The sequence below is a fragment of the Triticum urartu genome, chromosome 6 (assembly GCF_003073215.2).
Source record: "Triticum urartu cultivar G1812 chromosome 6, Tu2.1, whole genome shotgun sequence".
Taxonomy (NCBI): Eukaryota; Viridiplantae; Streptophyta; class Magnoliopsida; order Poales; family Poaceae; genus Triticum; species Triticum urartu.
The window spans coordinates 31672278-31689174 of NC_053027.1; the positions used below are offsets into that span (position 1 = coordinate 31672278).

Here is a 16897-nt window from a genome sequence, read left to right on the forward strand (position 1 = left end):
AGGCCCAACAACGTCTACAAGAAGAAGGTTGTGTAGTAGACATCAAGCTCTTTTCTGGCGCCATTGCCGGGGAGGTGAGTGCTTGAAGGTATATCTTTAGATCTTGCAATCGAGTCTTTTAGTTTCTTGTTTTATCACTAGTTTAGTCTATAAAAGAAAACTACAAAAAAATGGAATTGAGTTTGTCTCATATGCTTCACCTTTTTAATATCTTTCGTGAGTATGATGGAAAGGAAAATTGTTCTCAAATGCTAGAAGAAGAAATCTATAAAATGTTTGGCACTAAATATTTGAATGATGAGCATGATTGCAATGTTATTAGTATGAATTCCTTGAATATCCATGATGCTCATGATATGCAAAGCCACAAGCTTGGGGAAGCTATGTTTGATGAAGATGATATTTTTTGTCCCCCAAGCTTTGATGAGCAAATTTATTATGTTGAAAGCATGCCTCCTATCTATGATGATTATTGTGATGACATGTATGCTTTAAAGAATAATGATAACCACGAAACTTGTCATATTGATCTTAATTTTCAATCACATGATAGTTATTTTGTTGAGTTTCCTCCCACTATTATTCATGAGAAGAATCTTGTTTATGTGGAGAGTAGTAAATTTTCTATGCTTGTGGATCATGAAAAGAATGCTTTAGGTGCTGGTTATATTGTTGAATTCATTCATGATGCTACTGAAAATTATTATGAGGGAGGAATATATGCTTGTAGGAATTGCAATAATATCAAGTTTCCTCTCTATGTGCTTAAAGTTTTGAAGTTATGCTTGTTTTGCCCTCCTATACTAGTTGATTATTATTCCCAAAAGTTGTTTGCTCACAAAATCCCTATGCATAGGAAGCATGTTATACTTAAATGTGCTAGTCATATTCTTCATGATGCTCTCTTTATATTTCAATTCTTATCCTTTATGTGAGCATCATTGAAATCATCATGCCTAGCTAGGGGCGTTAAACGATAGCGCTTGTTGGGAGGCAACCCAATTTTATTTTTGTTCCTTGCTTTTTGTTCCTGTTTAGTAATAAATAATTCATCTAGCCTCTGTTTAGATGTGGTTTTATGTGTTTAATTAGTGTTTGTGCCAAGTAGAACCTTTGGGAAGACTTGGGGAAAGTCTTGTTGATCATGCTGTAAAAAAACAGAAACTTTAGCGCTCACGAGAATTGATGCCATTCTTATTTGGAAAGTGCTATTGAGTTAATTATTTTTGAAGATGATTAATAGATAAATTCCTGATGTCCACCAATTTATTTGAGAATTTTATGAGTTCCAGAAGTATATGTTTGATCCAGATTACTACAGACTGTTCTGTTTTTGACAGATTCTGTTTTTCATGTGTTGTTTACTTATTTTTCTGAATCTATGGCTAGTAAAATAGTTTATAAACCATAGAGAAGTTGGAATACAGTAGGTTTAACACCAATATAAATAAGTAATGAGTTCATTACAGTACCTTGAAGTGGTCTTTTGTTTTCTTTCGCTAACAGAGCTCACGAGTTTTCTACTTTAAGTTTTGTGTTGTGAAGTTTTCAAGTTTTGGGTAAGGATTCGATGGACTATGGAATAAGGAGTGGCAAGAGCCTAAGCTTGGGGATGCCCAAGGCACCCCAAGTCAATATTCAAGGACAACCAAGAGCCTAAGCTTGGGGATGCCCCAGAAGGCATCCCCTCCTTCGTCTTCGTTCATCGGTAACTTTACTTGGAGCTATATTTTTATTCGCCACATGATATGTGTTTTGCTTGGAGCGTCAATTTTTTTGTTAGGATTTGCTTGCTGTTATTTAGAACAATGTTTTGCATCTTTTATTCCAATAAAAGTGGCATTGATAGCCTTTACTATGCCTATTTTAGAAGTCCACATGTTGCTGTTTGAAAACAGAAAGTTCACCGCTGTTGCAATAATTCCCTAGAAAAGTGAGAATGTGATAAAAATGTTGAAACCTTTTGAATATAAAGCTCTGATAAATTTACTACAGTGGGAATTTTCTTTCATAATTTTTGGAGGTAGGGAAGTATGGATGTTGCTGCATTCTTTACAGACTATCCTGTTTAGGCAGATTGCTGTTATGTTTGCATTGTTTGCATATGTTTGCTTCTTTAATGATCCTATTTGAGGATAGGACTATTAAATATGCAGAGGCATTTAGTATGCAATGTTGAATAATAATTTTTAGTGATTTGCTACAGTAGAGTATGATAAGGTTTTGGCAATGGTTTATACTAACTTATCTCACGAGTCCTTGTTGAGTTTTGTGTGGATGAAGCTTTTGAGGTTTAGGGAGACCGTGATATGAGAGGAATTAAGGAGACACAAAGGCTCAAGCTTGGGGATGACCAAGGCACCCCAAGATAATATTTCAAGAAGTCTCAAGCGTCTAAGCTTGGGGATGCCCCGGTTGGCATCCCACCTTTCTTCTTCAACAATTATCGGTTAGTATCGGTTGATCCTAAGTTTTGCTTCTTCACATGATGTTTGCTATTCTTAGATGTCATTTTATTTTGCTTTGCTTGCTGTTTGAATAGAATACCAAGATCTGAAATTATTAAATGTTAGAGAGTCTTCACATGGTTGCATAATTATTCAACTACTCATTGATCTTCACTTATATCTTTCGAAGTAGTTTGTTAATGCTCTAGTGCTTCACTTATATCTTTTAGAGCATGGTGGTAGTTTTATTTTGAAGAAATAGATGAACTCTCATGCTTCACTTAGATTATTTAGAGAGTCTTAAATAGCATGGTAATTTGCTTAAAATCCTAATATGCTAGGTATTCAAGAATAATAAAATTCTCTTATGAGTGTGTTGAATACTAAGAGAAGTTTGATACTTGATGATTGTTTTGAGATATGAGGATGGTAATATTAGAGTCATGCTAGTTGAGTAGTTGTGAATTTGAGAAATGCTTGTGTTGAAGTTTGTGATTCCCGTAGCATGCACGTATGGTGAACCGTTATGTGATGAAGTCGGAGCATGATTTATTTATTGATTGCCTTCCTTATGAGTGGCGGTTGGGGACGAGCGATGGTCTTTTCCTACCAATCTATCCCCCTAGGAGCATGCGCGTAGTACTTTGTTTCGATAACTAATAGATTTTTGCAATAAGTATGTGAGTTCTTTATGACTAATGTTGAGTCCATGGATTATACGCACTCTCACCCTTCCACCATTGCTAGCCTCTCTAGTACCGCGCAACTTTCGCCGGTACCATACGCCCACCATATACCTTCCTCAAAACAGCCATCATACCTACCTATTATGGCATTTCCATAGCCATTCCGAGATATATTGCCATGCAACTTTCCACCATTACGTTCATCATGACACATTCATCATTGTCATATTGCTTAGCATGATCATGTAGTTGACATAGTATTTGTGGCAAAGCCACTATTCATGATTCTTTCATACTTGTCACTCTTGATTCATTGCATATCCCGGTACACCGCCGGAGGCATTCATATAGAGTCATACTTTGTTCTAGTATCGAGTTATATCATTGAGTTGTAAATAAATAGAAGTGTGATGATCATCATTCAATAGAGCATTGTCCAAAAAAAGGCCAAAAAAAGGGGGGGGGGGGACAATGCTACTATCCTTTTACCACACTTGTGCTTCAAAGTAGCACCATGATCTTCATGATAGAGAGTCTCCTATGTTGTCACTTTCATATACCAGTGGGAATCTTTCATTATAGAACTTGGCTTGTATATTCCAATGATGGGCTTCCTCAAAATTACCTAGGTCTTCGTGAGCAAGCGAGTTGGATGCACACCCACTAGTTTCTTTTGTTGAGCTTTCATATACTTATAGCTCTAGTGCATCCGTTGCATGGCAATCCCTACTCACTCACATTGATATCTATTGATGGGCATCTCCATAGCCCGTTGATACGCCTAGTTGATGTGAGACTATCTTCTCCTTTTTGTCTTCTCCACAACCACCATTCTATTCCATCTATAGTGCTATGTCCATGGCTCATGCTCATGTATTGCGTGAAGATTGAAAAAGTTTGAGAACATCAAAAGTATGAAACAATTGCTTTGCTTGTCATCGGGGTTGTGCATGATTTAAATATTTTGTGTGGTGAAGATAGAGCATAGCCAGACTATATGATTTTGTAGGGATAGCTTTCTTTGGCCATGTTATTTTGAGAAAACATAATTGCTTAGTTAGTATGCTTGAAGTATTATTATTTTTATGTCAATATGAACTTTTGTCTTGAATCTTTTGGATCTGAATATTCATATCACAAGTAGGAAGAATTACATTGAAATTATGCCAACTAGCATTCCACGTCAAAAATTATCTTTTTTATCATTTACCTACTCGAGGACGAGCAGGAATTAAGCTTGGGGATGCTTGATACGTCTCCAACGTATTTATAATTTTTGATTACTCCATGCTATATTATCTACTGTTTTGGGCAATATTGGGCTTTATTATCCATTTTTATATTACTTTTGGGACTAACCTATTAACCGGAGGCCCAGCCCAGATTTGCTGTTTTATGCCTATTTCAGTGTTTCGAAGAAAAGGAATATCAAACGGAGTCGAAACGGAACGAAATCAACTGGAGAAGTTATTTTTGGAACAAAAGCCACCGGATAGACTTGGACTCCATGTCAGGAGATACGGGAGGTGCTCACGAGGGTGGGGGGCGCCCCCCACTAGGGCGCGCCCCCTGCCTCGTGGGGCCCCCGTAGCTCCTCCGACATACTTCCTGCACCCATATATATCGTCGTACCCTAAAACTTCCAGAACGCAGAATAGATCGGGAGTTCCGCCGCCAGAAGCCTCCGTAGCCACCGAAAACCAATCTAGACCCGTTCTGGCACCCTGCCGGAGGGGGGAATCCTTCTCCGGTGGCCATCTTCATCATCCCGGTGCTCTCCATGACGAGGAGGGAGTAGTTCTCCCTCGGGGCTGAGGGTATGTACTAGTAGCTATGTGTTTGATCTCTCTCTCTCTCGTGTTCTTGATTTGGCACGATCTTGATGTATCGCGAGCTTTGCTATTATAGTTGGATCTTATGTTTCTCCTCCCCCTCTTCTCTCTTGTAATGAATTGAGTTTCCCCTTTGAAGTAATCTTATTGGATTGAGTCTTTAAAGATTTGAGAACACTTGATATATGTCTTGCCATGTGTATCTATGGTGACAATGGGATACCACGTGATTCACTTGATGTATGTTTTGGTGATCAACTTGCGGGTTCCTCCCATGAACCTATGCATAGGTGTTGGCACACGTTTTCGTCGTGATTCTCCGGTAGAACTTTGGGGCACTCTTTGAGGTCTTTTGTGTTGGTTGAATAGATGAATCTGAGATTGTGTGATGCATATCGTATAATCATACCCACGGATACTTGAGGTGACATTAGGGTTTTGGTTAATTTGTGTCTTAAGGTGTTATTCTAGTACGAACTCTAGGGCTGTTTGTGACACTTATAGGAATAGCCCAACGGATTGATTGAAAAGAATAACTTTGAGGTGGTTTCATACCCTACCATAATCTCTTCATTCGTTCTCCGCTATTAGTGACTTTGGAGTGACTCTTGGTTGCATGTTGAGGGATAGTTTTATGATCCAATTATGTTAGTATTGTTGAGAGGACTTACACTAGTGAAAGTATGAACCCTAGGCCTTATTTCCACACATTGCAATACCATTTATGCTCACTTTTATCATTAGTTACCTTGCTGTTTTTATAATTTCAGATTACAAATACCTTTATCTACTATCCATATACCACTTGTATCACCATCTCTTCGCCGAACTAGTGCACCTATACAATTTACCATTGTATTGAGTGTGTTGGGGACACAAGAGACTCTTTGTTATTTGGTTGCAGGGTTGCTTGAGAGAGACCATCTTCATCTTACGCCTCCTACGGATTGATAAACCTTAGGTCATCCACTTGAGGGAAATTTGCTACTGTCCTACAAACCTCTGCACTTGGAGGCCCAACAACGTCTACAAGAAGAAGTTTGTGTAGTAGACATCATACTCCCTCTGTCCGAAAATACTTCTCATCAAAATGGATAAAAGAGGATGTATCTAGACGTATTTTAGTTCTAAATACATCTCTTTTTATTCATTTTGATGACAAATATTTTTGGACAGAGGAAGTACTTTAATGCATACATACACATAATAATAAAAATATATGCATACATACACATGATAATAAAAATATATTTAATCAGCCCAAAAATAGCATAACACAACCTGCATTGTTATTACTCTTAAAGAATAAAGAAAATTAAAAAATTAAAAAAATTCCATACAATTAGCACAAAAGATGCACTTTTTATAATCTGTAGAATAAATATATAAGAGTGAAGTTTTCGTAATCTAATGTAATTTGTACATGTGTTACTTGCATGCATACATTTACACACACTTATTGCACGCACAAGAGTTAACGAAACCGAGCGCCATTCCTCTCGTCCCTAGCGGCTCCAACCCTAGCCGCTGCCAGGGGGCGCCAATTTTCTAGCGCCGTCCTCCGATGGCTTCCCTCCGCTGGTGAGGTCGGTCGTCGGTGATGAGGAGGGTCGCCGGATCCACGCGTGTGGGTCGATTTTTACTCCCTCGTAGTTTAGGTTTTAGACTGTTCATCGTCTTGGCTTCGCGGCCACGATGACGGTGTTAAACAAAGATTCTTCGGATCCTTCCCTGACGAGGTCATCGGCCCTATGGTTGGAGATGGATTTGGAAACCAGTATATTCAAGCAAGGATGGCGTGGCGGCGGCGGCATCCTCGTGGTGGACCTGTGTCCTCGGGCTCCGCCGTTGTGATGGCGTTTACTCCAGCGTCGGCGCGGAGCTTGGGAGGTAGTCTAGGAGCGGATGTAGATTATGATCTGCATCGACGACATCTGAAAGACGGAACGTGTGCTGAGTTCGTGGTTCATGGATGGCAGGTATGGTTTCCTCCTTCGACGTCTTAGTCGTGGTGGAGTGCTAGATCTGGAGTTTGATGGCGTGTCCGCGGTGTTGTCCCGGTCTGATTCGTTCAACGGCAATGGCTTCACTTTTGATGAGCCACCTTGAAGGTCCGCAAAGCTGCATATCAGCGATGGAGCCGCGTCGAGCTCAGGTGAGGAGGTGATCTTTCATTCTTTTCTTCGGCGGCTGCTGTGATGGTGCCGGAGGCAAATGACGGGTGTTGGTGTCAAGCTCAGAGATGTTCTGCTATCTTTTCAGTTTTGTCATGTCGGTTATTACGTGACTTGTACTTTGATCTTTAAGATACAAATGAGACACGTATTACCATACAAAAAAACATTTACACACACTCAATATCCAAAAACATATGTAAAGAAAAAAAAACTCAACTCAAAAATAAAAGCATACATACACAGAAAATAAAAGCAACCCAGTTTAAAAAGCATGCACACCAAAATCCAGCCCAAGAAGAAAATCGACTGACTCAAAGTCAGTCGAATCCACATAGCCTAATACACCAACAAAACGTGACAATTGTCTGAAAAAAGAAGCAAAATGTGACAGAAAAAAGGAAAAAAAACTACATAAATCCTAAAGCACAATCCAACGGCCAGAAAATCGACTAACCACAAAACTAAAAGCCAGCTGACCGAGATCTACCTAAATAAAGTATAACAAAAGGAAAAGAATTCTATAAGATCAGGTCTCATGTGAGACCCATTCTGATGGATGACACGTGACATTCACAAATTACAAAGCACCCTCCACCCTCCACTTTAAATCAGGGGAAGAGAGATTAGATGCTTTGTGATTTGTGAATGCCACGTGTCATCCATCAAGACGGGTCTCATTTGCTAACCGTGAGACTTGGTCTCATATAATTTTTTTCCATACAAAGGGTGTGATGTTTTGGCTCTGGGATCGTAATAATCATAGTGGAAATAGTTTAGAATGAAAGAACTGATTTTTGTTTTTCTAAAAAGGTCCTTTTTCGAAAGGAAAAACTTCAATCGCACTGCAACTTCAACCGCACTGCAGATTCATTTTCCCGCATCTGCACTTTCACTTTCCCCATTGCGGCTGCACCCCACCCTAGACTCCGCCGCCGCCGCCACCGCCTCCATGAGCGCCACCGCCATGGCGGCCGCCCTCCACCGCCGCCCCCGCTCCCGCCCGCCTCTGGAAGACGAGGATCTGCTCTCCGAGATCCTCCTCCGCCTCCCGCCGCAGTTGTCCTCCCTCCCCCGCGCCTCCGCCGTCTGCAAGCGCTGGCGCCGCCTCGTCTCCGACCGTGTTAGCAACCCAGGCCCAGCTCCTGGTCCATCGGCATATGCTCGGACGTTTTCGGTGCGCATCGGACACTCCACTATAAGCAGAAAGTCCACAACATTCCAAAAGACCAGTCTGAAGGGAGTGTGGCATTCTCCCTTATAAGAAGCTCCTAGCCTCCTCCCATATCCGAGGTGGGACTAAAGTCACTGGCGTTGCCCAAGGTCAGGTTCCTAACAAACCGCGGCTTCCTCCGCCGCTACCGCCGGCACCACCGCCGCAGCCCTCCCCTCCTTGGTTTCTTCCGCGACGAGCTTCCAGACCTCACCTACACGCCTACCATGGTGGCCCCCGATCGTATCCCCGCCGGACGCTTCTCCTTGCATCTGTACGACAGCCGCGCCAGAATCCTCATCTGCCGCCATGGACTCTTGCTCGTCGCCCGCTCATCGGGAAACCGGTTCCTGGTGTGGGACCCCGTCACCCGCGACCAGCACAGGCTTGTCGCGCCACCGGCGTTCGACACCTACGCAGCTCAGGTGGACGGGGCGGTGCTCCGGGCTACTGGAGACGCCCACCACTTCCAGGTGGTATTGGTAAGCTACCAACAGAAACAAGTGATCGCCTGCATTTACTCCTCGGAGACTGGTGTATGGAGTGATCTCATGCCAACATCAGTTCAACGCGCGGCCGTGGGTTGTCAAGGCATGCCTGCTGTGTTGATCGGGGATTCCCTTTACTTGCTGCTCTCTGACGGTGGTATAACTGTAATTCTTGAGGTTGATTTGAATAGGCAGAGCCTAGCTTTGATACAGGTGCCACTGTGTATGCTTGCCTATGGTCATTACAGGGACTTTCTGACACTTATGCGAGCAGAGGGTGGCGGGCTGGGTTTACTCTGCAAGAAAGGCTTCACCGCCAAATTATGGAAGAGGAATGCTGGTTGTGATGGTGTTGCTTCGTGGGTGCTGGGAAGAACTATTAGACTGGACAAGCTACTTTCCCTGAATTTAGAGATAAAGCACATACAGAGGATAGCGTATGCCGAGGAAAATAATGTGGCTTTCTTGCGGACAGTTTCCGGTATCTTCATGGTCCAGCTTGAGTCATTGCAGTTCAGTAAACTTCCTGAAAACAACAACTGTGCTATCTGTTATCCATTAGAAAGTGTCTATGCTGCAGGTAAAACCATGTATTCAAACTCTGGTTATAACAAATCTATGTTGATTTTCGATAATTATTGATGGAATATGCCGTTCACATCCTTTTGTGTTAAGCTAAACATCTTAAGTAGCGTCATATTACTTGTTTCTTTTGCTGCTTGATGACCTCTTCAACATATAGCGCAGGAATTTTTCTTCTAGCTCGACTTCTTCCTCTTTTCATATCTTTACCTTTGATAATGAGTTTTATTTCTTTAGTAGGTACAATAACACTATTCTTAGGAGCTACTTTAGCTCTTGCTCAGAGAGATATTAAAAGAAGCTTAGCCTATTCTACAATGTCTCAATTGGGTTATATGATGTTAGCTCTAGATATTCACCAGAACCTCAATTAGTTCTGCAGTTCTTCTGCAGTTAAGTGGTGGCAGAATGAAATACATCCTGTTTCATGTTTTTCTTTTTGTTATAATTTTGCCACTTCCTACATTGCCTTTGATTATTTTTTTGTGGTTATGGATCCATCAGGTCGTAGTGTGATTTATATGTTCTTCTCCGCGTCAGTGACTGACAACTAACTATACCTGAGCATACTAAATTTATATGAGCTTATCGCAATGCCATTTCACATTATATTGCTGCTTATTTTGGATCATTGTGATACCTAGTGAACTAATTATTGTAACAAAATTTTGAAGAGCATGCCTTCGTGAAATGTTGTACCACTGTTTATCATTCTACTTGCAGTTAAGTATTGCTGATTTGTGGACAGTTATTCTAGTTTTAGGCCGTTTGCTTAAATATTGTCTCAGCACCTCTCATTGTTAGTTGCATGTGCAATCGGAGTCATACAAAATCAGCTCAATGGTATAAAACTTTAACGGCTTTTCCATGAATGCATGATACAAATTTAGTTTGATTGATGTAGTCATTGCCCTGCAGGTATCTAGAGTTACGCTCTGGTGGCTGAGATGCAGAAGGGGGCAAGGGGCTTGTTTGCTGCGACCCACAAGGAAAATTTGCCCTCTATTTAGGATGCACTAGTCAGCTGTGAAATGGACCTGTAGGATTTAGTTGCTCATTTTGATCAACCCGGTTTATATCTAATTTCTGTAGTCAATTGGCCAACTGGGCATGATGACATAATGAGCTTGTTACTATTAATTAGTACCTTTCATCTGATCTTGCTTGCATTTTGTGTGTTCTCATATTTTCATTGTTATGTTTTGATTGTGTTCCGTGTTATATTAGGTAGATGCCCCATTTTGTGTGTTTGTTTTTACCTGGTTCTACTAATGAGTGTTGAGTTCTTTTGCTTTCCCTGAGATTCAGGAAAGGCTTGGATAAGATTGCTAAGGCTTGGAGTACGAAATAAACATGCCACTTTGAGATATGCAAAATTTCACACAAGTGGTGCGCCGACACGCGAAACTCATTTTATTGATTGCTTCGGCAATCACTGCCATTCAACATCATATGATCCCATGATCTATATGTTCAGATCTTTATTTTGAAGGTCACTTGGCGTTAGTTATTGCCCCACCTCTTATTGCACTCAGCTATACAATCCGCAACACTTTATGCATCTGCAAAATAGCCAAGACGAGCACAAGATCCTCAGACCAGATGGTGATCCTTCTGTGTAACAATAAAAAAAAGAGAGCATATTGCCTCGATGTTCAGGAGAATTCATCTACAAATAGAGCAAATGCAATGCAGCTATACAGTGAGGTGGTCTGTTGGTCTTATAGGTCGGCCCCACCAACTGGTCGCAGATGGAGTCCGTGCTGCAGACCATGATGCATGCGGTGAGGGTGTCCTAGTCGACGCCGTCGCAGTTGCAGAGCCACCAAGAGGCTGTGCCTGCACCCATCGTGGCACTGCTGGTAACAGTCGCAGAAGGACATGGCGGCCACCTGCTGCTTGGATGGCACTGACATGATCAGGAGCATGATGCACAGGGTGGCAATGGCGGCCGCCCTCTTCTTCACTTCCATCTCCTCTCCTTTCCTCAGACAAGCTATGACAAGAGAAGAGGAAGGGAACTGCTGTGGGAGTTTTCAGGTGACTGATGGCTCTCTTATTCAGTCAGAGTGTGTGGCCTCTTACATATTGGAGTTCCAAGGGCAATACCGACATTTGACCTGGATAATTTTTAGTGTAACACGACGAAGTATTTCAGTGTTTTCTAGCACATCAAATTATCCACAATTTCAGGTTTGGTTGTTTTGTAGCCAGTTTTGCCATGGTATCAATTTCCTGAACAAGATGGTGCCCTCTGCCAATTAGTAGCCCCTAGTGGAGCACCTGAAAATAACCTTGGATCTTAAACCGATTAGACAAGCGCATGCTACTCATCTTTCTATTTTCCTTGTGAAGAGGCCTGTGCTGATGTAGTAAGAAAACCGAATGCAGGTTTTCATACAATGCTGTTTAGTACTAGTAGCAAGGGACAGATTGATATATTAAGTTCCTGGAGATGTAAAGTGTCTGCCAGGAAAGACACCTCCTGTGAATTGAATTTGCACAATTCTCTTTTTCTTTAACAAAATTTACATCTATTCAGTAGCAATGCTACTGGGATAGTTTTCAATTTTTGAGATATGGTGAAGGCTTCGGTGTGTTGGCTAATGTTTGAATTTAAATTATTTGATGAGTTAAATATACAGATGATGTATAAACGGGAGTGTGTTCTTCGGTGTGTTGGGTCTTGGGTCTTGGGTGTGTGATTGTCTTTGTCGTTAAAAAACTATGTATGATACATGGATATGTTGTGTTGCTCCTCTTGACATGGGGATGGGGTGAACGAATCTCACACAGTAGAATCTTCTCTTTTGGTTAGTCTGGTAGATATGGAAATTGCCTGTAAGTTGTATCTTTTTTACTGAAATGTAACTATACATATGAATATATCTAGTGTTGGGGAGTTTGCTTACATATTTTCTTAGCATATCTCTCATTGTTATTTTTTTACATTGTCATTGTGTAATCAGATTTTTCTTCTTTCCTACTCCAAAGAACGCATTATATGCCCACTGATCATTTAGCCTCTATTGGAACAGATATTGCCAAAAACTCCCAAGTTGAAGGTGTGCCTCAAATTACCTTTGTTCTCTGTTTCTAATGTTAGTTTTGTCTAATAACTCTGGTGATTTCACGTCGGAACTTTTGGCACTATTTTGAAGATGGTGTAGCTAATGTTTACTGTTTGAGCCATTCAAAATCTACATATATGACTTCAATGGCTTTCCATGAATGTGTTGTACAGATTGGTTTGACTGATGCCATGATTGCCCTGCAGGTATCCAGAGTTACGGCCAAGATGCAGAAGTGGCTTGTTCGCTAGCTTCGATTAGTTAGTATCTTTCAATTGATCTTGCTTGCCTTCATTAGTATGTGTTAATCTTTTCACTGTTTTCTTTGATTCTGCATCAGATTTCTAGTTAGGCCCCATTTTCTGCGTTTGTTCTTGGTGAATGTTTATCTGGTTCTCACTGATGAATTTCAAATTATTTTGCTTTCTTAACATTTAGGCAAGGTTTGGATGAGTTTGCTGTAGTCAATTTGCCAATTCAGATGAAGACATAACGACTTGCTTGTATTAATCAGTACTTTTCGGTTGATCTTGCTTGCTTGCATGGTATGTCTGTTCATATTTTCACTGTTTCTGTGTTGCATCTGGTGGGGAGAATTCCTCGTCAGATTTATGCTTATGTCCCATCTTGTGTTTTTGTTTTTGTGAGTTGCTTGCTTTCACTGGTATTCAGGGACGGCTCGGATGCGTGTTTGAATTCTTGTAGCATGTGTTAACTTCTTACGAAATAAATATGCCACTTTGAGATTTGCAAAAATATTCAGAAAAGTGGCACCGACGCACACGGAACACATTTTATTGATTGGTTCAGCAGTGACAGGCGTTCAACATCATATGATCCCATGATCCACAGTTTCTTCAGCTCTTTATTTTGAAGGTTACTTGGCGTTAATTATTGCCCCCACCTCTTGTTGCACTCAGCTATACAATCCGCAACACCTTGTGCATCTGCAAAATCATCAAGACGAGCACAAGATCATCAGAACAGATGGTGATTTTTTTCATGTCAACAGAGCAGACATCAATGGTCATGAGAAATTCATCTATAAACGAAGCAAATGCAATGCAAGTAAGGGGGTCCGTCGTCTTACATGTTGGTGCAGAGTCCGTGCTGCAGACCATGATGCACGCGGCAAGGGTGTCCTCCCGGTCGCCGACGTCGCAGTTGCCAGCACAGTTGACGTTGCAGAGCCACCAAGGGACGCTCTGCCTGCACCCGGGGTAGCACTGCCGGTAACAGTCGCAGAAGGACATGGCGGACACCCGCTGCTGGGATGGCACTGACATGATGAGGAGCATGCAGATGGCGGCAATGGTGGCCGCCCTCTTCTTTGCCTCCATCTCCTCTCCTTCGTCGGACGAGAAGAGAAAAGAAAGGGAACTGATGTGGAAGTTTTCAGGTGGTTCTCTTAGCCTGTTAAGAGTGTCAAGTCTCTTATATATTGGTGTTCCGAGGGCAATATCGACATTTGACCTGGATAGATTGTAGTGTAACGCAACAAAGTACTTCAGTATTTTCCAGCAAATTAAATGACCCACGATTTCAGGTCTGGTTGTTTTGTAGCCAGTTTTGCCATGGTATTAATTTCCACAGCAAGATGGTGCCTACTGCCAATTACTAGCCCCTAGTGGAGCACCTGAAATAACCTTGGATCTTAAACAGATTAGACAAGCTCATGCTGCCCATCTTTCTATTTTATCTGTTAAGAGACCTGTGCTGATGTAGACAGAAAACCGAATGCAGTGAGTAGCAGTTTTCATACAATTGCCGACTCAATTAGTAGTAGTGATGTAGTGAGGGAGAGATTGCTATTTTAAGTGCCTGGAAATGTGAACTCTCTGTCAGGTGGAGATTGTTTTCATGTGGACAGAAAACCGAATACAGCCTCTAGATTAATTGTGCTGATGTAGACCTACTCCCTCCCTCCCATAATATAAGAGCATTTTCATACAATGCTCTTTAGTAGTAGTGAGGGAGAGATTGCCATTTTAAGTGCCTGGACATGTGAACTGTCTGCCTGGAAAGGCATCCCCTATGAACTGAATTTGCACAATTCTCTTTTTCTTCAACAAAATTTGCATATGTTAAGTAGCAATGCCACTGTGATAGTTCATTTCTTTTTTGAGATATGGTGAATGCTTTGGTGAGCTGGCTAATGTTTGAATTTGAATTCTTTGATGAGTTAAACATACAGATAATGTTACATGGGCGTGTGTGCTTCAGTGTGTTGGGTGTGTGATTATTGTCATCGTTGAGAAACTATGTGTGCTACGGGACATGTTGTGTTGCTCCTCTCGACATGCTCAGGAATGGGGTGGATGAATCTCGCACAGTGGAATCTTCTGTTTTGATCGGTCTGGTAGATACGAGAAATTGCTTGTAAGTTCTATTTTTTTCTACTGAAATGTGACTACAAATGAATGTATCTAGTGTTAGGCAGTTTGCTTACATATTTTCTTAGCTTATCTCTCATTTATAGCATATGGCATTGGTTATTTTTTAATCCAAACTGTATGTAGCTTTCTTTGTGACAATCTAACTCTCAAATTTTGTATGTACTCCCTCCGTCCCATAGTATAAGTATAAGAGCGTTTTTTACACTACACCAGTGTCAGAAATGCTCTTATATCTGGGACAGAGGGAGTAGATGTTTAGCACTATAAATATTTAACACATGATCAAATTGGACTTCGATTCACCGTTATATTGATTTCATCACGAACTGCACTTTTTACGGAATAAGTATTACATATCATTAGAAGTAGTGGTCAAAGTATTGTTTTTGATACTGTGTAGGGCAAAACTGACATCTATTTTGGACCGAAGGAAGTAGTGGTCAAAGTATTGTTTTTGATCCTGTAGTTGATGCTTCTACTTGTATGAATTGTATTAAATTCGATTTGGTAGCAACTTGCTATCATGTGTATTTCTAAAAGGTATTTCCGGTGAGCTAGAAACCATATTTTTCTGCTTTCCTACTCCATAAACGCATTATATGCCTATTGATCGTTTACTCTCTATTGGCACCAGATGTTGCCAAAAACTTCCAAGTTAAAGGTGTGCCTCAAATTACCTATTACCGATTACCTATAATTCTGTGGTGATTTCACGCCGGAGCTTTTGGCACAATTTTCAAGATTGTTTAGCTAATGTTTACTGTTTGAGAGATACAAATCTACAGATATGACTTTAACAGCTTTCCATGAATGTCTTGTACAGATTGGTTTGACTGATGCCATGATCTCTCTGCAGGTATCTAGAGTTACCTTCCGGTGTTCAAGATGCAGAAGTCGCTTGTTCACTTGCTTCTGTTAATTAGTTAGTACTCCGTGCCTTTCAATTGATCTTGCTTGCCTTCATTAGGTATGAGTTCATCATTTCACTGTTTTCTTTGATTCTGCTTCAGGTTTCTATTTAGGCCCTGTTTTCTGCGTTTGTTCTTGGTGATTGTTTATCTGGTTCTCACTGATGAATTTTGAATCATTTTTCTTTCGTTATTTAGGCAGGCTGGAATGAGTGTTAATGTTTGTATTTTTTAATGTGTTAACCTTATATGTCGCTTATTCCTCTTAAAAAGAAGATAAATAGTTTGCTCTTCCCATCTGGACAGAGGAAAGTAATATTGTAGATGAATCAAAATAAGCAGGGTTTGCACATGCATCGATAATCTTAAGATTGGCAAATTTTCACACAAGTGATGCACCAAAGCGAAGCACATTTTATTGACTGATGCAGCAACCACAGCTGTTCGACATCATATTTTTATGATCCCATGACCGACCTGCTCGCAGCCCTTCAAGGTTAGTTGGCGCCACCCGCCGCCCACATATCGTGGCAGACATTCCTGCAAACCTCAACATCTGCAAAATAGTCCAAGATCATCAGAACAGGCGGTTCCTTTTCCCTCAGTGAAAAGAACACATTCTATCAATATATCCCCCACAAAAGAAAATATTCTACCACTGTACATGATAATTCATACATAAACAGTGCAAACGCATCCATACAGTTTGTGTGAAAAAACACATATTCTATCGATGCAAGACAGGTGGTTAGTGTCTTACCGACTGACGGCCCTGGCTGGTCACAGATGGAGTCCATGTCGCAGGCGATCAAGCAGGAGGCAAGGCGATCAATGGCGTCGGGGCAGCGACCAGCACACTTGACCTTGCAGGGCAACGGCTGGATCCTTTCCTTGCACGCAGGGTAGCACCGCCGGTAGCACTTGCAGTTGACTCCGGAGGGCTGCTGACGGGATGGCTTTGGCAGCGTGAGGAGGAGCATGCACAGGGCGGCAATGGTGGCTGCTCTATTCTTCCCCTCCATCTCCTTGGCCTCACACTCACTGTCGTAGTGTAGAAGAGAAGAGAAGAGAACTCCTGTGGTGAGTGGTGGCTCTGTCAT

General features: G+C 41.4%; 2 protein-coding genes across 2 annotated transcripts; both read right to left on the minus strand.

Moving 5' to 3' along the window:
• Nucleotides 1–13249: 13249 nt before the first annotated feature.
• LOC125517355 lies at nt 13250–13890 on the minus strand. Its single transcript, XM_048682547.1, has 2 exons — nt 13584–13890; nt 13250–13440 (listed from the first exon to the last, which is right to left on the minus strand). Exons 1-2 carry the CDS (start codon nt 13831–13833, stop codon nt 13385–13387), a joined length of 306 nt encoding a protein of 101 aa, XP_048538504.1. The 5' UTR covers nt 13834–13890; the 3' UTR covers nt 13250–13384.
• A 2250-nt stretch (nt 13891–16140) lies between these two features.
• Nucleotides 16141–16897, minus strand: LOC125516473. Its single transcript, XM_048681906.1, has 2 exons — nt 16558–16897; nt 16141–16353 (listed from the first exon to the last, which is right to left on the minus strand). The coding sequence occupies exons 1-2, from the start codon at nt 16895–16897 to the stop codon at nt 16295–16297; spliced, it is 399 nt and encodes a 132-aa protein (XP_048537863.1). The 3' UTR covers nt 16141–16294.

What these genes read in the sequence shown, in the direction of transcription:
- LOC125517355 (XM_048682547.1), bottom strand. Translation starts at nt 13,833, where the DNA reads ATGGAGGCAAAGAAGAGGGCGGCCACCATTGCCGCCATCTGCATGCTC. An exon ending in CACGGACTCTGCACCAACAT is followed by an intron (nt 13,441 to 13,583) that starts GTAAGACGACGG and finishes ATGATTTTGCAG; the next exon opens with ATGCACAAGGTGTTGCGGAT.
- LOC125516473 (XM_048681906.1), bottom strand. Translation starts at nt 16,897, where the DNA reads ATGACAGAGCCACCACTCACCACAGGAGTTCTCTTCTCTTCTCTTCTA. An exon ending in CCAGCCAGGGCCGTCAGTCG is followed by an intron (nt 16,354 to 16,557) that starts GTAAGACACTAA and finishes ACTATTTTGCAG; the next exon opens with ATGTTGAGGTTTGCAGGAAT.